The 21,346-nt window shown below is 38.1% G+C and overlaps 1 protein-coding gene across 1 annotated transcript in view; it reads left to right on the forward strand.

Moving 5' to 3' along the window:
• Positions 1 to 21,346, forward strand: part of LOC101388123 (fibronectin type III domain containing protein 3C1-like) — a 49,486-nt gene that overhangs the window by 21,080 nt on the left and 7,060 nt on the right. Inside the window, exons 14-22 of the mRNA XM_087427592.1 lie at positions 56 to 230; positions 966 to 1,052; positions 1,288 to 1,426; positions 2,058 to 2,126; positions 2,560 to 2,678; positions 7,762 to 7,867; positions 8,593 to 8,696; positions 8,911 to 9,024; positions 10,020 to 10,169. Coding sequence (XP_087283718.1) covers positions 56 to 230; positions 966 to 1,052; positions 1,288 to 1,426; positions 2,058 to 2,126; positions 2,560 to 2,678; positions 7,762 to 7,867; positions 8,593 to 8,696; positions 8,911 to 9,024; positions 10,020 to 10,169 — 1,063 coding nt within the window. The remainder of the gene's footprint in view (positions 1 to 55; positions 231 to 965; positions 1,053 to 1,287; positions 1,427 to 2,057; positions 2,127 to 2,559; positions 2,679 to 7,761; positions 7,868 to 8,592; positions 8,697 to 8,910; positions 9,025 to 10,019; positions 10,170 to 21,346) is intronic.

Genomic DNA, 21,346 nt, shown 5'->3' on the forward strand with positions numbered 1-21,346 from the left:
CCTATACTTCAATAAAACCCTGAAACTAATTTTTCCATCTTAATTTATTTTTCAGTGATTTCAGTGAAATAGCAGTCTTTCATACATCAGGAACTATGCCTCCAACACCTTCACCCCCAAAACTAAAAGAAGCAGGAATCTGTAATATGACATTAGAATGGTGTGCCCCAACTAACACAAGCCCAAATGATGGTCTTACTTATGTACTAGAAATGGAGGAAGCAGGATCCGTAAGTTTTCTTTTCATATGCTTTAATCTTCAACTTCAGTCTTAGGTACATTTTATACGCATTTTACACTGAAAAAATTTGTTTGATTAATTTAATTTCTATCAATCACTGTGTGATTCCTGAGTCTCTGTGTTCTGGGTGGGACCAATGCAGACCCCCGGTTAGGCAAGCCTGCACAGGGAGATCTGAAGGTACCCAAGTCCCTGCAAATTAGCTAGAAGCAGCAATAGCCATAACAACAGAATAGAGACTCACAGAATTGTGTTAGTTCTTCAACTTTAGGCCTATCCCAAATGACCTTGCATGGTCACACAGATCCTTTGCATATTTCTGTGAGGGCAAGCCCTTTCCTCATCTCCCTGGATTCCTGATGTAGGTGGGCAAACTGCTTCATTCCCTTCTGAACTTTCCAGTCTATACTGGATAGGCTACTAAACTTAAAGAGCAGCTGTAAATTTTGTTATGCATATTTCGCCACATTTGAAATAAAGCAACTAACATTAAGAAGTGTTCTGTGTAAGTAATATGCTAAGTGCCTTCATATACATTATCTCATTACATCTTGAAAAAAAGAGGCCCTTTAAAGTAAAAATTATCTCCATTTTTTTATATAGAGAAAATGAGGTTCAGAGACACTAAGGGACTTGCTCAAGACCACCCAGGTGGAAAATAAGTTAAGTTGGAACTTGAACCCAAGCCTGCCTGATTCCTAAGTTCATTGTTTTTCATTTCCAGGGGCTGGGTTTTAAACCTAAATACAATGGAGAAGACCTCTCATGCACTATAAGAAATCTTCAGAGGAGTACTACATACAAGTTCAGGGTATGTGGCTATAATTTATAAATTTGTATCATATTTTTAATATAAAATTATACTCTTCACTAAAGATAAAAATGAATGTCTTTTTTGGTTGAAATTAAACCTTATTTGGCACTTAGTTCTCAGAAATTTACAGTCAAATAACTTGCCTTATAATATTATTTACAAACTATGCATACTTTCAAATCAGACATTTATTTCCTGTGGTCAACCAAGATATTCTCTTTTACTCAAATAGATCTTTGCCTACAGTATGGAAGGAAGGAGTAACCCCAGTGGAGAGGTAAAATATACTACCTGTCCAGACAAGCCTGGATCCCCTAAAAAACCATATACAAAGGGAAAGATCCATGCACACAGAGTGAAAATTGGATGGGGTAAGTAATGTGTTTGTGTTTACAATTTATCTTCTCTGTCTTAATATTAACTATTGAGAAGTAATCTTCCTCTAATTGCCCTCAGCTTTATAAAATATTCTCTTAATCATTTGTATATGAAATATTTCACCATATAAATGTTTAGTTGTTAACTATATTGTTTTTTCTTGTTCTCTATTGGGTTCTCTATTGTTATCTCATTAATTCGCACATGAACAAATTACTGAACTTTATATGGGCCTTTAAAAATTACAGTTATTCCAAGTAAGATTATATCTAATATAGAGGCCACAATTAGAAGGACACATCAATGATAAACTGTCAACTTGACAAGAAAATATATTTATACAAGTTATTTTGCCTCTAAACTGGCAAAATCAACTTTAAGGTACATATACTTAGCATTTCAGTCTCTTCCAAAGAACTTTAAAATATTAAATATTTCATGTCCAATATTCTAAGCATGTAACTTGGCTTATGTTTTTTATCATCTTTCTTAATATCTGAATATTAATATCCTATTAAGTTTAATGTTTGTGTTTTTTCCTCCATGAAAATTTTTAATTTATAACATTCTAGTGAAAGACTTAAGTTTATTCAAGAATAATTTTAATTTTATTTCTCTTTTCAGAACCACCCAAAGATAATGGTGGGACATACATTTCAAGTTATAGTTTAGAAGTTAGTGAAAATTCAGATGGTAAGGCATCATGATTTTTTTTAAGTTTTTTATTTTGAAATAATTTTAGACTTACCTAGAAGTTGCAAAAATAGCATAGAGAATTCCCATGTATAACTTCCACTCAGCTTCTCCTAATATTAATATCTTACATAACCATAGTACAATTATCAAAATCAGGAAATTGGCTTTGGTACAATACTACTAAGTAAACCCCAGAACTTACTTTGATTTCTCCAGTCTTGGGTAGTAAATCATGTTTAGTTACTGATCTTTTATGATTTTATGGCCAATTCTACAGGGAATATAATTATTTAACTATTGTAAATAGGTAATTGGACCACAGTTAATTTCCAAAATGGTTATTTATTAGTATACACGAGATAACAACAGGAACCCACAAATTTATAAGCTACCTATAAATAAATTGCATAAATTTTCTTTATCCCTTCAGTGAATTTCTGGAACATAATCTACAATGGAACCACAAGGGAATTTCTATATGATCACCTGCAACCTGGTACTACATATAAACTGAGAGTCTTTTGCACTTCGCCTATAGGCCAAAGCCAGGTGAGGAAAGAAAAAGGGAAAAATTTTTAAATTGAAAATTGAAATGAACTGCATCATATTACTATAGGCATACCTCAGAGATATTACAGGTTCGGTTCCAGACTCCCCCAATAAAGCAAATATCATGATAAAGCAAGTCATGAATTTCACAGTGCATATGAAAGTTATGTTTATACTATAGTTATTTTATTAAGTGTACAATAGCATTATGTCTAAAAAAACAATGTACGTACCTTAATTAAAAAATAGTTTATTGCTAAACAGTGCTAACTATCATCTGAGCCTTCAGCAAGTCATAATCTTTTTGCTGCTAGAGGGTCTTCCCTCAGTGTTGATGGCTGCTAACTGATCAGGTGGTGGTTGTGGAAGTTTCTTAAAATAAGACAATGAAGTTGGCCACATTGATTGACTCTTCCTTTCAAGAATGATGTCTCTGTAGCATGCAATGCTATTTGATAACATTTTACCCACAGTAGAACTTCTTTCAAAACTGGAGTCAGTCCTCTCAAACCCTGCCATTGCTTTATCAACTAAGTTTATGTAATATTCTAATCCTTTGTTGTCATTTCAACAATCTTCACAGCATCATCACCAGGAGTACACTCTATCTCAAGAAACCACTTTCTTTGCTCATCCATGAGAAGCAATTCTTCATCTGTTAAAGTTTTATCACGAGATTACAGCAATTCAGTCACATCTTCAGGCTCCACTTCTAATTCTAGTTCTCTTGCTATTTCCACCACATTGGCAGTTACTTCCTCCACTGAAGTCTTGAACCTCTCAAAATCATCCAGGAGGGTTGGAATCAACTTCCTCCAAACTCCTGTTAATGTTGATATTTTGACCTCTTCCCATGCATCACAAGTGTTCTGTGTGCGTGTGTGTGCACGCGCGCGTGTGTAGGTTTTTTTTTTTTTATTGAGGTAACATTGACGCTGCTCTGAATTTTTGTTTTGTGGTTACCAGATGGTTTGTATAAAAGTTCTCGTAGATGAGATAGTCCTTTTTCTGCTGATAGCACCTTATCTTCATTTGCCTATGCAGGTTCAGTCCTTTTCCTCTTCCCCTTCTATGCTTTTGCTATCACAAATTATCTCTTTTTGTATTGCGAGTTTGTTACCAAATTGAAGTGGTTATAGTTATTTTTAATGCTTCCCTTGCCTTTAACCTAAATGTTAATAATTAAGTGTATACTATTACATTCTGATACAGATTTGCAATTTTCTGATTCTGTTTATCTATTTATCCCCCAGCTCAGCTTTGTATACCCTTGCCTTTTTGTTTCAGGTTGGACAGCTCCTTTCAACATTTCTTGTAAGGCAGGTTTAGCGGTGACGAACTCCCTCAGCTTTTGTCTGTCTGGGAAGGCCTTTATTTCTCCATATTTGAAAGATAACTTGCTGGATAGAGTATCCTTGGCTGACTGTTTTTATCTTTCAATATTTTGAATATATCATTCCACTCTCTCCTGGCCTGTAGGGTTTCTACTGAGAAATCTGCTGATAGCCTGATGGATATTCCTTTGTAGGTTGTTTTCTTTTTCTCCCTGATTTTTGACAGTTTTATTATCATGTGTCTTGGAGAAGGTCTTTTTGTATTGAGATAATTGGGTGTTCTATTTGCTTCGTGGATTTGTATACCCAGTTCCTTCTCCAGGTTTGGGAAGTTCTCAGATATTATTTCTTGAAATAAGCTTTCTGCCCTTCTCTCTCTCTTCTCCTTCTGGGATACCCATTACCCTTATGTTGCCCTTCCTAATACAGTTGGATAATTCTCTAGAATGTCTACATTTTTTTAAGTCTTATTTCCCTTTCTTCTTCTACCTGCATCATTTCTAGGTTTGTGCTTCAAGCTCACTAATTCTCTCTTTCATATGATCTTCTCTATTTCTGATGTTTTCTAATGCATTTCTCATCTCATTTATTGAGTTCTTCATCTCCAGAATTTCTCTTTGGTTTCTTTTTTTTATAGTTTCAATCTGTTTAGTGAAGTATTCCTTCTGTTCATTGATTTTATTCCTGAGCTCAATGAACTGCCTGTCTGAGTTTTCTTGTAGCTCATTGAATTTCTTCATGACAGCTATTTTGAATTCTTTACCAGTTAGATCACAATCTCCCATGACTTTATCTTTGGTTTCTGGAGAATTGTTTTCTTTTTGTAATGCCATGGTACTGAGGCTTTTTGTGATGTTTGCTGAGTTATTCCTCTGCTGGTGCATTTGTTGTAGCAAACATGTTTTTTTAATTTAGGTATATCTTTGTTTTGATTCAAACTTTTCAACTGCTTAGAGATTAGAAGCCTTCTTTTGTTTTTCAGTAGGTCGCACTATAGCACTAGTTTTTGGTTTCTCTTACCTGAACTGCATCTGGCTATATTTGAAGATCTACATGTTCCACCCTCTAACACCTCTATTTGGGGTTTTGCTGGTACTCTCTTTGTTGCAACCTGCGCTTCTGGGGGGTCACTGATGCCTTGCTGTTGCTGGTGTTGCTGAAGTCACTGGCTTTGCCATCTAGGGCAAAGGGATGACTGACGCCTCAGCCACATCCAGGATCACCTGAGTTGGAAACTCTGCCACCATGGTTGGGGAAGGGGGAGGGTAGGGAGGGAGCCTGGTGTGTGGGGCACCATCTCAGCTGTTGCCAGCTACCTTGCGGTCACTGGCACCATGGTGGTTGGGATATAGGAGTCCTTTGTGGACCTCCACTGCAGCTATTAGGCTCCAAGCCACAGCCAGGTGGCCCAGGATTGCAGGGCTCCACCTCTACTGATGCTCTGCTTCTTGTGGCCATAGGTGCCACTGTGGCTGGCTGGCTGGCTGGAGTCACATGCGCAGCTCTGCTGCTACCCACTGAGTTCTCTGGGGCTGGGAGAAGCTGCCTCAGCCCCTGTGGCCAGTGATCAAGGATCCTGGGCTCTGCTTCTCCTGTTCCCCAATTTAGCCTCTTCTGTGTGCTCCTATTCACCCACCTTTGTATGTACCAACGTGTGGATCTTTCCAGAATCCTGCTGTGTTGTGCACTGTAACCTTTGTTGGGTTATGGATGTTTCACTTGCTGTAGATTAAAGAGGAGAGACAAAGGAATCCTCTTACACTGCCATAATGTCTCGATTTATGGCTTTATATTATATTATTAGAACAACCAAGCCAAATCCTTTGAGACTTACTCCAAACAGCATTCATCATATCACTGTTTACTTGGTTTTATATGGAATTGGGATGCTTTATAAAGCACGAATGTTCTTAATGGCATCTAGAATGGTGAATCATTTCCAGAAGGTTTTCAATTTACTTTTCCCAGATCTATCAGAGGAATCACTATCTATAGCAACTATAACCTTACAAAATGTATGTCTTAAATAATAATACTTGAAAGTCGAAATTACTCCTTGATCCATGGGCTGCAGAACGGATGTTGTGTTACCAGACATGAAAACAACATTGATCTTGTTGATATCTCCATCAGAGCTCTTGGATGACCAGGTGCATTGTCAACGAGCAGTAGTATTTTGAAAGGAATCTTTTTTTCCGAGCAATACGTCTCAACAGTGGGCTTAACATATTCAGTAAACCATGTTGTAAATAGATGTGCTGTCATCAAGGCTCTGTTGTTTTATTTATAGAGCACAGGCAGAGTAGATTTAGCATAACTCTTAAGGGTCCTAAGATTTTCAGAATGATAAATGAGCAATCGCTTCAATTTAAAGTCACCTGCAGCATTCGCCCCTAACAAGAGATTCCGCCTGCCCTTTGAAGCTTTGAAGCCAGGCATTGACTTCTCCTCTATGAAGAGCTATGAAAATCCTAGATGGCATCTTCTTCCAATGTAAGGCTGTTTCATCTACATTGACAATCTGTTGTTTAGTGTAGCCACTTTCATTAGTTATCTTAGCTAGATCTTCTGGAAACTTGCTGCAGCTTCTACATCAGCACTTGCTGCTTCACCTTGTACTTTTATGTTATGAAGACGGCTTCTTTTCTTAAACCTCATGAACCAACCTCTGCTAGCTTCAAACTTTTCTTCTGCAGCCTCCTCACCTCTCTCAGCCTTCATAGAATTGAGGAAAGTTAGGACCTTCTCTGGATTAGGCTTTGGCTTAACGGAATGTTGTGACTGGTTTGACCTTCTTTTCAGACCACTAAAACTTTCTTCATATCGGCAATAAGGCTGTTTTGCTTTCTTATCATTCATGTGTTCACTGGAGTAGCACTTTTAATTTCCTTCAAGAACTTTTCCTTTGCATTCACAACTTGGCTAACTGTTTGGTGCAAGAGGCCTAGCCTTTGTCCTATGTTGACTTTCAACATTCCTTCCTCGCTAAGTTTAATCGTTTGTAGCTTTTGATTTAAAGTGAGAGACATGTGACCCTTCCTTTCACTTGAACACTTAGAGGCCATTATTGGGTCATTAATTGGCCTAATTTCAATATTGTTGTGTCTCAGGGAATGGAGAGGCCTGGGGAGAGGAAGAGAGAGACAGGGAAACGGCCAGTCAGTAGAGCAGTCAGAACACACACAGCATTTATCGATTAAGTTCACCATCTTATATGGGTGCAGTTTGTGGCACCCCAAAACAAGTACAATAGTAACATAAAAGATCACTGATCCCAGATCATCATAACAATAACAATGAAAAAGTTTGAAATATTGCAAGAATTACCAAAATGTAACACAGAGACATTAAGTGAGCAAATGCTGTTGGAAAAATGGCACCAATAGAATTGCTTGACTCAGGGTTGCCACAAAACTTCAATTTGTAAAAAATGCTATATCTGGGTCTGGCACTGTGGCCTAGTGAGTTCAGCACCCTCTGCTTCAGTGGCCTGGGTTCGGTTCCCAGGCGCGGACCTACACCGCTCATCGGCAACAGTGCTATGGCAGTGACCCACATGCAAAATAGAAGAAGATTAGCAACAGATGTTAGCTCAGGGTGAATCTTCCTCAGCAAAAAAAAAAAAAAAAAAAGCTATATCTGTGAACCAAAATAAAGCAAAGTGCAATAAAACGAGGTATGCCTGTAAATGTTTTACAAAACTGAACTTGAATTCAGTATAGTCATAAGGTATTTTGTATTTCTCTTAGCCTTCAGATATATTGACTATTCAAACACCTCCTCTTTCTCCTGCATCTTGCTCTCCTCCACCCTTGAATGGTAAAGCGAAGTCCAAGGAAACCAATATACAATGTGGTGAGACTTCTTGTGTGATTGGAATGACTGCACCTAAATTTCTTGTTTTGTAACCTCTGATTTTTATATATTTAATGTTATTAAAGTGGAGCAAATGGTTTTCTTTTACTACAAAATAAAATAATGTTTAGAAAATTGTTTCTTACTTAGTTGAAATCACAAATTTTTTAAATGTCTGGAAATTAAATTAAAAAGTTAGTTGACACAAATTAATATAATTTGAGTTTTCTGTTACTTTTTTTAGTGTTTTAACATAGAGTCTTCTTAAATTATTTTATATTATTTTAAACACACTTAAAATTACTGGCAAATTTTTTAATTTTATTTTGTATTTTTTTTTCAAAATCTTTATTTTTGCATTCAGGGTAATATGTTCTAATAGCTTTGCACATCTTGTTATTTGTTACTTATGACAATTCTATGCTTCATGCAGTATTTTTTTTTTCGGATAAAGTTTTTTTTTAATTTTTTTGTTTATTGCAGTAACATTGGTTTGTAACATTGTATAAATTTCAGGTGTACATCATTATACTTCTGTTTCTGCATAGATTACATCATGTTCACCACCCAAATACTAATTACAACCCATCACCACGCACCTGTGCCGAATTATCCCTTTCCCCCTCCTCCCTCCCTGCTTCCCCTCTGGTAACCACCAATCCAATCTCTGTCTCTATGTGTTTGTTTATTGTTGTTGTTATCTACTATTTTGTATATTATTATAGACGATCCTGCTAATGGAAACTCTGAAGCACTTGCATGTGTCAAAAAGGCAAAAGGTAACCAAGACGACACACAAGGGCACGCTGGCTCTGAAGCAAGCTGCATAGTGAGTAAATTAATTCCCGAAGAAGTCACAGTTTCTGGTTAAAAGCAGAAAATAAGGCTGGGGAAGTTATATTGTTCAGTTGACCCATTTGTATTTCATTTCACTTTGGATGAATATATGCTTCTACTTCCTGTCAAGGTGGGGAGTGACTATGACCCACGCCTGCACAATCATTTATGTGTTTGCTTATTTGTTTGTTTATGTTTATTTGTAGTTTGGATCTCATTCAATGAAGTGTGAAACTGTGACAGTCCCAAGCCCTCCTTCTCAATGTGGTACACCTGTGCTAACCTGCAAGGGTCCAACCTGTGTTGCTGTTAGTTGGGGAGTATGTTGTCAATTTATTTTTATTAATTTTGGTGATATAAAAACAGAGTAGTTGGTTTATAAATTTTATGGGAGGGCTAGAACTCCCTACAGAGTTAGAGTTTAGATTACGGTTTCACAAATCTTGCACCATGATTCTAGAACACACCTAGGACCTGATACTAGTGCCATTAGGAGGTCCAAGGCTATGATAATCCTGTTTTCCAGATCCTATGTTTATGGAGGATAATAAATTTGGAAAACCAAATAGACTGTTAATAGGTAGCTAATTGAATTTTTAAACCCAAAACAAAGAGATAATAAAATTAAAGCAACGTATAAACTTAGTAATTTTTAAAAAGCTTCATTGGGATATCTCTGGTAGTTTTTGTTTGCATGTAACTCTACAGCATGACACATAAGAAATGTGACTATGAGGTAATGAAGCTTAAAAGAACCCAATTTTACGTCCATGTGAATATCGTTTCATTCAAACTAATCAAACTCAAAAAATAATAATCGGCCTAGTTATTAAGCCACCTAAGTACCCTCAAATTTTTCTTCCCTTTTTCTCAGACTCTAACAGAGGATTTTTAGCATTGACACAAAAGCTTTAGTCTGATAATAATACATGATGGGTGTGATTACATCACTGCACAAAAGCCAGAGAGTACTGGGGTTTGTATTTGATTCCACTAATCAATAGTAATATTAAGCCACATTAATATATCTAAGTTTGGTCTTTAAGTAACACAATTGAAAATAGTTTTAATAAATTAAAAATAAGAATTCATCAAATATGTGAGATTAGCCAATCCTTTCTCTTATTTTATTTGAGCCTTTTAATGTTAGTGTTCTGCCCTATATTTAATTATATTTTTACATGTATCTATATCTCATATCATTTAATAGATTATAAGCTTTGCCACTGAAAGGATGATGTTCTAACTCTCTAGTATCTAGTATAGTGACCATTTATAGAAAGAACTCAATTTCCATGTTTGTTGCATCTTTCAGATTCCTGTATGTAATGGTGCTGAAATCACTGATTACAGACTAGAGTGGGGACAAATTGAAGAATCAATGCACTTGATTTACACTGGCCCTTGTCTGAACTATGAAGTTAAAGGTCTCGTTCCTGCAACTACATATTTTTGCAGAGTTCAGGTAATCTTAACAGTTCTTCCAATGTAAACAAGACAGTGGTTATTAACCCACGCTATCTACATTCATAATATTAGCATCATTTCCGGTGTGGAGACCAGAAGGGAGTCACAGACTTCCAAATCTTAAATTTTCCTCATATTTACCAAGAACATTCTGAGCTCCTTCATCTGCCATTTAAAGCCCCACATAATCTGGCACCTACTTTCTATTCCAACTTGATCTGTCATTATATTCTCTACAGTTCTTTCCCAAATCTCCCTGAACTTAAGAACCACCTAAAATGCTTGTTTAAAACACCGATTCCTGGTCTACAGCCATACCACACTGAACACGCCCAATCTCGTCTGATAAAACACTGATTCCTGCACCTCCACTCAGACCTATTGAATCAAAATTTCTATCCAAAGACTTGCTAGTCTGTATATTTAAAAAGCACCCAAAGTAATAATTATCATCAATTAGTAAAAACTGCATAAACTATTTCAAACAAACAACTCTACCCACCACCCACAAGTATGTCTCGTACATTTGTTCATACTATGTTCTCTGCCTATCTTGTCCCATAAAACCAAGCTTTGCATGAATGCTTCCTTGAAAACTTTAGCTGGAAGTCATGTCTTCCTCTTCTGAACTACTAGAATTATAAGACTCATAACTTTAAGGTTTTCGGAGACATTCCAAATTTAGAATAACCTGATATGTTGTCTCCATAAAGTTAAGCCATCAAATCCTAGGAGCCCTAATGCTGGGCATCTAAGGTACATCTCTCAGATTGCCTTTTATAACTGGAAGTTGTTTTTTAAAAAAGATTCATCATATTATTTGGGTGTCCCTATTTTTTGTATTAGAAAAATGCTCTCACAATATGTATTTATTAGTTAGAAGGCTACTGCAATAGTCCAAAGGATAGGTGAGTTTATGAACCTTTAAGTCTGCTACAGTGTGAATGCTGAGACATTAATGGATTTGAAAGATATTAGAGAGGTAAAAATCAATGGAATCTGTTCCTGCCAAGACAGGGTATTCCCATACCACCCAGGTCCTCCCTCTTACAACTAAAAACCCTGAACATAACACAACAAAGAAGCATAGGAGGACTCTGACTGGTGGAAAGAAAGAAAAATATCTTTCCAAGTTGTGAAGGACCTCGCAACTTGAGGAACAATACAGTGGTGAGCCCCCTGGGTTTTATTATCACCTCCGATATATCCCAAAAAGGGTGTGGGAGAAGCCTCCAACTCAAAACTGCCAACAGGGACAGACAGAAAAAAACCTTAAAGAAAAGCCTGTTCCCCCACCCCCAGCAAAATGACTGGGAAAATGGTAGCCTAACAACAGAAAATTTTTTAGGTAATACTTTAGCCAAACATCAATGGAAAAATCACACATATCCTGCCCTTCCTCACCCTGAAGTTTCAACAGGCCAAGTGGGAATATGACCATCCAACTCACCCCAGAAGCAAGCAACATGCTCCACTTTCCCTACCCAGTGATTTCAGTTTTGACTGGGCCAAGCAGGGAGTTAATCTTCCATCCCCTGCCTGGCAGAAGCAGGCAGTGCTTTGCTTCCATTCCCCTGCTGACGGGTGTCTGTATGGCCAAGTGGGGAACTTATGATCTTCTATACCTCTCTGAGGGAAGCAGGCAGGAGCACTCTACTTCTGTTGCAGGGATAGTGTTGGCAATCTGAGCTTCCATGCCCATCTAGCAGCAACAGACTGGTGTTGCTGAACAGAAAAACAGAACAAGGTGGTGTGATTCAGGCTAGATAGCACTCCACATTCCTCCTATTCCTGTGTCAGCAAGACCTAGTGAGAAGCTGAACCTACATTTCCACATACCAGCACTGAGACTGAAAGAGGATATGGGAAGCAGGGCTAATCATCATTCAGGTCGCCCCTTCACCTGCTATCAGTAGTGTCCAGTGGAGGGCTCAGCCTCCATCTCTACTCAGCATCAAGGAGGCAGATCTAGGTGGTGAGAGGCTATCCTACTTGGCATGCCACTCCCCTCACTCCCTTCTGCTTGTGTCATTAAGACCCAGCTGGGAACTGATCTTCTACCCTCACCTTGCAGGAACACAAGAGGTGTTAGTTGGTCCTCCACTTCCACCCTCCATGGTATCAGCAGGGCCCAGTGGGGAGCTGAGCTTAAACTCACACTCAGAAACAGTGATGCAGTGCAATAGTTGCCTTACTCTTCCTAGATAGGTATCAAAGGGGCCTAGACAAGAGCTGAACTTCCACCCTACCCAACCTTTGCAGTATACCTCTAGAGGGATACAGCCTACTAAAAACAGATTAAGACTCAGAGTCTCATAATATAATAGTAAAACTGTCCAGAATAAATAATCATTTGTCATAACAAGAACCAGAAAAATGACAACTTGAATGACAAAAAACAATCAACAGACTCTGTGATAAATCAGAGGTTTGAATTATCTGACAAAGATTTAAGCAGCGATCAAAAATGCTCCAACAAGCATTTATGAGTTATCTTGAAACAAATGAAAAAAAAATCTCAGCAGAGAAATAGAAGTTATAGAAAAGAACCAAATTGCTAGGGCCGGCCCCATGGCTTAGCCGTTAAGTGCGTGCACTCTGCTACTGGCAGCCCGGGTTGAGATCCCGGGCGCGCACTGACAGACCACTTCTCCGGCCATGCTGAGGCCGCATCCCACATACAGCAACTAGAAGGATGTGCAATTATGACATACAACTATCTACTGGGGCTTTGGGGGGAAAAAAAGGAGAAGGATTGGCAATAGATGTTAGCTCAGAGCCGGTCTTCCTCAGCAAAAAGAGGAGGATTAGCATAGATGTTAGCTCAGGGCTGATCTTCCTCACAAAAAAAAGAAAAGAACCAAATGGAAATTATGAAACTGAAAAATAATATAACCAAAAAAAAAAACTTACTAGATGGGCTCAGTAGTAGAGATAACAGAAGATAGAGTCAGTGAACTTGAGGGCAAATTAACAGAATTTACCCAATCTGAACACCAGAAAGGATTTAGAAAAAAGAAAAAATGAACAGAGTCTTAGGGACATATAGGACAATTTAAAAAGAGCTAATATTCATATCATTAAACTCCCAGAAGGAGAGAAGAGGAAGAGTGGGAATGAAAAATTATGCAAAGAAATAATGAAAACTTCCCAATTTGGGGGAAAACATAAACCAACAGATTCAAAAAGCTGAGAAAATTAGAAATCAAGAATACAATCCCATTGACAATCACAACAAAAAGAATAAGACACCTACGAATAAATTTAACCAAAGAGGTGAAAGACTTTTGCAGCGAAAACTATAAAAAAACTGTTGAAAGAAATCAAGAGAGATGTCTGGAAAAATGGTGGCATAGGAGGACTCTGAACTCATCTCCTCCCGTGGACACAACAAATCTACAACTACCTGTGGAACAATTACCTCTGAGAGAGAACAGGAAACTGGATAAAAAGAACCCCCACAACAAGGGACAACGCTGACAGAGGTGGAAGAGTCAGAAATACCCCTCTGCTGAGGAAAAAAACACATTCTAACTACAGCGCTGCATGGCCAGGAGCAATCTTAAGGTATGAAGCTTTTCCCAGAGGAGTGGAAGGATCTGAGTGGGAGATCTATGCCACAATAAGCATCCCAGCCTTTGAATTCAGCACAACCAAGACAAGTGCCCATAATACCTGGCTTTGCTGGCTTTTGAAACCAATGGGGAATATGCCCAGAAAAACTAGTGAAATTCAGAGAAAGAAAAGCCTTCTCTTAAAGGGCCCATGCACAGATTCACCCATTCTGGAAACTAACACAAAATCACCAGAAAGAAAGGTGCATAGTCCTTTCACTTGCTAAGCTCTCAGCACATCTCAAAGAGGCAGGAGGTGGCTGGGCCTAGTTCCCCAGAGACTGAGACACTGGTGGCAGCCATTATTGTGACCTAGTGCAGGCATGATGACATGGACGCTGTTGGACACCATTGGATTTCTTCCTCTGGCCTGTTAGTACAGGGGTTTGCCCTGCCTACTAGAACACCAATTTAATCAAGCACAGCTAGGGCAAGCAGCCTATCCTAGGGACTGGCCCTGCCTACCAGCAAGCCCACAGGGAACTAGTGGGCCTACATAGGTGGGGAGTGTGGGACCTCTACAGTGGGGCAAGTGGGTACACCTCAGTGGGGCAGGACATGCACCCAGGGCAGGACTGTGTTGATGGGGTGTGTGGGCCAGCAGGCATTGGGGTGTGTTGGCTGCAGCAGACGTGTGCCACTGGCCATCTCAAACAGCTACACAGGGGATCTGCCCTGCCTTCCAGTGCCTGAAATGACTGTGTGCTGCCACTCCTGGGGCCAGCCGCACTCCTGAGAGAGCTGACAACAGCCTCGCAGGCTGGAGGCCTACAGCAATTATGAGCACCTGAGCCTAAGAACAAGCCATGTTGAGGACCTGATTCACTTAACAGCAAAATAGCAGCCAGTGTGTACTATTAGACCTTGCAGCCAACTGTGCTGGGGCTTGCCCTACTCAATAAAGTAAATAAAGTGACCACAGCAGCCACATGCAGCTGAGCCTTACAAGCAGCTAGCCTGGGGACCAGCCTAGCCTACCTGTGCACCCGCAGCAAGAGCAACCCCACCACAACAGAAGGGCACATGGAGCCCACACAGGGGCCACTCCTGGAACATTTGGAACTGGTGACTAGAGGGAAGCACATTGCTGGGCCCCATAAGGCATCTCTTGCATAAGGCCACATCTCCAAGAACGGGAGACGTAGCTGATGTACCTAATACATAGATATAGGCACAGAAAAGTAGGCAAAATGAGAAGACAAAGGAATATGTTCCAAATAGGAAACAGGACAAATCTTCAGAAAAAGGACTAAATGAAACAGATAAACAATCTACCTGACAAAGAGTAAGAACTAATTACCATAAGGATGCTAACAGATCTTGGGATAAGAATAGAGGAATACAGTAACAATTTCAACAAGGCACTGGAAAATATAAAAAAGAACCAATCAGAGCTGAAGAATACAATAACAGAAATGAAAAATTCACCAGAGGGAATCAACAGTAGAGTAGATGACACAGAAGAATGGATCAGCAAGCTGGATGAAAGAGTAGAGGAAATCACCCAAGCTGAACAGAAAAAAGAAAAATGAATTAAAAAGAACAAAGTCTAAGGGACCTCTGGGACAACATCAAGTGTACTAACATCCTTATTATATTATATAATATATATTCTCTGGTGTCCCAGAAGGAGAAGAGAGAGACAAAGGGGCAGAGAACATATTTGAAGAAATAATAGCTGAAAACTTTCCTAACCCAAGGAAGAAAACAGACATCCAGGTGCAGGAACCACAGAGAGCACCAAACAAGATGAACACAAGGAGGCCCACACCAAAACACATTATAATTAAAATGTCAAGAATTAAAGGGAACTCTCATACACTGCTGGTGGGAGTGCAAACTGGTGCAGCCACTATGGAAAACAGTATGGAGATTCCTCAAAAAATCAAGGATAGAACTACCATATGATCCAGCTATTCCACTGTTGGGTATTTATCCAAAGAACTTGAAAACACCAATTTGTAAAGGTACATGCACCCCTGTGTTCATTGCAGCCTTATTCACAATAGCCAAGACTTGGAAGCAACCTGAGTGCCCATCAAGGGACGAATGGATAAAGAAGATGTGGTATATATACACAATGGAATACTACTCAGCCATAAGAAACAATGAAATCCAGCCATTTGTGACAACATGGATGGACACTGAGGGTATTATGCAAAGTGAAATAAGTCAGAGGGAGAAGGTCAAATACCATATGATTTCCTTTATTAAGTAGTAGATAATAACAACAATAAACAAACACATAGGGACAGAGATTGGATTGGTGGTTACCAGAGGGGAAGGGGGGAGGGAGGAGGGGGAAAGGGATAATTTGGTGCATGTGTGTGGTGATGGGTTGTAATTAGTATTTTGGTAGTGGACATGATGTAATCTATGCAGAAATAGAAGTATAATGATGTACACCTGAAATTTTTACAATGTTATAAACCAATGTTACTGCAATAAACAAAAAATTAAAAAAAAAAGAATTAAAGATAAAGAGAGAATCCTAAAAGCTGCAAGAGAAAGGCAACAAGTTACATAGGAAGGAAACCCCATAAGGCTATCAGCTGACTTCTCAACAAAAACTTCACAGGCTAGAAAGGAGTGGCACAATATATTCAAAATGCTGAAAGGAAAAACCTACAGCCAAGAATACTCTACCTGACAAAGTTATCATTCAGAAGGGAAGGAGAGATAAAGAGTTTTCCAGACAATCAAAAACTACAGGAGTTTATCACCAATTAACCAGCCTTACAAGAAATGTTAAAGGGACTTATTTAAGTAGAAAAGAAAAGACCACAAATAGGAATAAGAAAATTATCAAAGAAAAAAATCACTGGTAAAGGCAAATATACAGTAAAGGTAGTGGATCAACGACCTATAAAGCTGATATGAGAGTCAAAAAGCAAAAGTACAAAAAATATCCATATCCATGATAAGAAGTTAAGGAGTACACACAAAAAAAGAGGTTAAATATGATATCAAAAACGTAAAACGTTGGGGGAGGGGGGTAAAAGGGCAGGGCTTTTAGTACAAGGTCAAACTTAAGAGACCATCAACTTAATATAGATTGCTATTTACACAGGTTATTATATATGAACCTCATGGTAATCACACACCAGAAGCTTATAATAAATACACAAAAAATAAAGAGAAAGAAACCCAAACATAATACTAAAAAAAGCCATCAAATCACAAGGCTTCCCTTGAGTGAGAGAAGAAGAAAGGAACAAAGAAGAACCACAAAAACACACAGAAAACAAGTAACAAAATGGCCATAAGTACGTACTTATCAATAGCTACTTGAAATGTCAATGGACTAAATTCTCCAATCAAAGGACATAGGGTGGATGAATGGATAAAACACAAGACCCATATATATACTGCATACAAGAGACACACTTTAGACCTAAATAGACTCACAAACTGAAAGTGAGGGGATAGAGAAAGATACTCCTTGCAAATGGCAATGAAAAGAAAGCTGGGTTAGCAATACTCATATCAGACAAAATAGACTTTAAAACAAAAACTACAACATGAGACAAAGAAGGGACTACTTAATGATAAAGGGAACAATCCAACAAGAGGATATAGCACTTGTAAATATTTATGCACCCAACATAGGAGCACCTAAATATATAAAGCAATTATTAACAGACATAAAAGGAGAAATAGTAACACAATAACAATAGGGGACTTTAACATTCCACTTACATCAATGGATAGATCATCCAAACAGAAGATGAAAAAGGAAACATTGGCCTTAAATGACACATTAGACCAGATGGACTTAGTAGATATATACAGAACATTCCATCCCAAAACCACAGAATAGACATTCCTTTCAAATGCACATGGAACATTCCCCAGGATAGATCACATATTAGGGCACAAACAAGTCTCAATAAATTTAAGAAGATTGAAATAATACCAAGCATCTTTTCTGATCCCAACAGTATGAAACTAGAAATCAACTGCAAGAAGAAAACGGGAAAAGTCACAAATATGTGGAGATTAAACAAAATGCTACTGAACAACTATTGGGTCAATGAAAAATCAAAGGAGAAATCCAAAAATACCTGGATACAAACGAAAATGTCATGCCACAATTTATGGGATACTGCAAAAGCATTACTAAGAGAAAAGTTTGTAGCAATACAGGCCTACCTCAAAAAATGAGAAAAATCTCAAATAAACAACCTAACGGTGCACCCAATGGAACTAGAAAAAGAAGAACAAGCAAAGTCGAAAATCAGTAGAAGGACAGATATAATAAAAATCAGAGTGGAAATAAATGAAATAGACACTAAAAAAAAACAGAAAAAAATCAATGAAACCAAGAGCTGGTTCTTTGAAAAGATAAAATTAACAAGCTTTAGCGAGACTCACCGAGAAAAAAAGAGAGTAGGCTAAAATAAATAAAATCAGAAAAGAAAGGAAAAATTACAACAGACCTCAGAAATACAAAGGATTATAAGAGAACACTATGAAAAGCTATATGCCAACAAATTGGATAATCTAGAAGAAATGGATAAATTTCTTAGAATCATACAACCTTCCAAAACTGAATCAAGAAGAAATAGAGAATCTGAATAGACCAATACTAGTAAGGAGATCAAAGAGGTGCTCAAATACCTCCCAAAAAACAAAAGTGCAGGACCAGACAGCTTCCCCGGTGAATTCTACCAAACATTCAAAGAAAACTTAACACCTTTCCTTCTCAAACTCTTCCAATAAATTGAAGAGAAGTGGAAGCTTCCTAACTCATTCTATGAGGCCAACATTACCCTGGTACCAAAACAGACAAGGACAACGCAAAAAAAGTAAATTACAGGCCAATATCAGTTATGAACATAGATGCAAAACTCTTCAACAAAATACTAGCAAATCAAATACAACATACATTAAACAGATCATACATCATGATCAAGTGGGATTTTTTTCCAGGGATGCAGGAATGGTTCAAGATCCGCAAATCAATCAACATGATACACCACATCAATAAAATGAAGAATAAAAATCACATGATCATCTCAATAGATACAGAAAAAGCATTCCACAAGATACAGCATCAATTTATGATAAAAATTCAATAAAACGAGAATAGAAGGAAAGTTCCTCAACATAATAAAGGCCATATATGCCAAACCCACAGCTAATAGCATACTCAACAGTGAAAAACTGAAAGCTACCCCTGTAAGAAGGAGAACCAGACAAGGATGCCCACGTTCACCACTCTTATTTAACATAGTATCGGAAGTGCGAGTCAGAGCAATCAAGCAAGAAAAAGAAATGAAAGGGGTCCATATTGGAGAGAAAGAAACAAAACTGTCACTGACATGAAAAACATTCAACTGACATGAAAGTTTATATAGAAAACTCTAAAGAATCCACAGAAAACTTTTAGAAATAATAAACCAATACATTAAAGTTGCAAGATACAAAATCAAATACAAAAATCAGCCGCATTTCTATACACTAACAATGAAATAGCAGAATGAGAAATTAAGAATAAAACCCCATTTACAATCGCAATAAAAAGAATAAAATACCTATGAATAAATTTAACCAAGGAGGTGAAAGACCTGTACACTGAAAACTATAAAACATTGTTGGAAGAAATAGAAGAAGACACAGAGAAATGGAAAGATATTCCATGCTCATGGATTGGATGAATTAACATATTTAAAACATCCATACTTCCTAAAGAAATCTGTAGATTCAATGCAATACCTATCAAAGTTCTAATGATATTTTTCATAGAGATAGAACAAAAAATCCTAAAATTTATGTGGAACAGCAAAAGACCCTACAAAAAATCCTGTGAGAAAAGAACACAGCTGGAAGTATCACTCTCCCTGATTTCAAAATATACTACAAAGCTATAGTAATCAAAACAGCATGGTACTGGCACAAAATCACACAGATCAATGGAACAGAATTGAGAGCCCTGAAATAAACTCACACATCTACAGACAGCTAATTTTTGACAAAGAAGCCAAGAACATACAATGGAAAGAGGAAAATCTCTTCAAATAAACGGTGCTGGGAAAACTGGACAGCCACATGCTAAAGAATGAAAGCTGGGGGGCCAGCCCCGTGGCTTAGCAGTTAAGTGCGCGCGCTCCGCTGCTGGTGGCCCAGGTTCGGATCCCGGGCGCGCACCGACGCACAGCTTCTCTGGCCGTGCTGGAGCCTCATCCCACATATGGCAACTAGAGGGATGTGCAGCTATGACATACAACTATCTACTGGGACTTTGGGGGAAAAAAATAAATAAAATTATCAAAAAAAAAAAAAGAAAGCTGGGGCTGGCCCGGTGGCGTAGTGGTTAAGTTCGCATGCTCTGCTTCCATGGCCCGGGGTTTGCAGGTTCAGATCCCAGGCACAGACCTATGCACTGCTCATCAAGCTATGCTGTGGCAGCATCCCATATGCAAAATAGAGGAAGATGGGCACAGACATTAGCTGAGGGCTAATCTTCCTCAGCAAAAAGAGGAGGATTGGCAATGGATGTTAGCTTAAGGCCAATCTTCCTCACCCAAAAAAAGAAAAATAAAATGAAAGTAGACCATTATCTTATACCATACACAAAAATTAACTCAAAATGGATTAAAGACCTGAATGTAAGACATGAAACCATAAAACTCCTAGAAGAAAATATAGGCAGGATACTCTCTGACATCGGTCTTAGCAGCATCTTTTCGAATACCATCTCTACTCAGGCATGGGAAACAGAAGAAAAAAATTAACAAATTGGATTACATCAGACTAAAAACTTTCTGCAAGGCAAAGGAAACCATCAACAAAATGAAAAGACAAGCCACCAACTGAGAGAAAATGTTTGCAAACCATGTATCTGACAAGGGCTTAATTTCCAAAATATATAAAGAACTCATACAACTCAACAACAAAAAACAAACAACCCAATCAAAAATGGGCAGATGATATGAACAGACATTTTTACAAAGAAGATATACAGATGGCCAACAAGCACGTGAAAAGATGTTCATCACCACTAATTATTAGGGAAATGCAAATCAAAACTACAATGAGATATCACCTTACACCTGTCAAAATAGCTATAATTAACAAGACAAGAAATAGCAAATGCTGGAGAGGATGTGGAGAAAATGGAACCCTCATACACTGCTGGTGGGAATGCAAACTGGTGCAGCCACTATGGAAAACAATATGGAGATTTCTCAAAAAATTAAAAATAGAAATGCTATACAATCCAGCTATCCCACTACTGGGTATTTAGCCAAAGAACATGAAATCAACAACTCAAAGAGATTTATGCATCCCTATGTTCATCACAGTGTTATTCCCAATAGCCAAGATGTGGAAGCAACCCAAGTGCCCATCAAGGGATGAATGGATAAAGAAGATGTGGTATATATACACAATGGAATAGTACTCAGCCATAAAAAAGACAGAATTGTCCCATTTGCAACAACATGGATAGACCTTAAGGGTATTATACTAAGCCAAATAAGTCAGACAGAGAAGGACAAATACCATATGATTTCACTGATATGTGGAAAATAAACCAACACATAGACAAGGAGAACAG

The sequence above is a fragment of the Ceratotherium simum genome, chromosome X, assembly GCF_057802395.1.
Source record: "Ceratotherium simum simum isolate JZ-2026a chromosome X, ASM5780239v1, whole genome shotgun sequence".
Classification (NCBI taxonomy): Eukaryota; Metazoa; Chordata; class Mammalia; order Perissodactyla; family Rhinocerotidae; genus Ceratotherium; species Ceratotherium simum.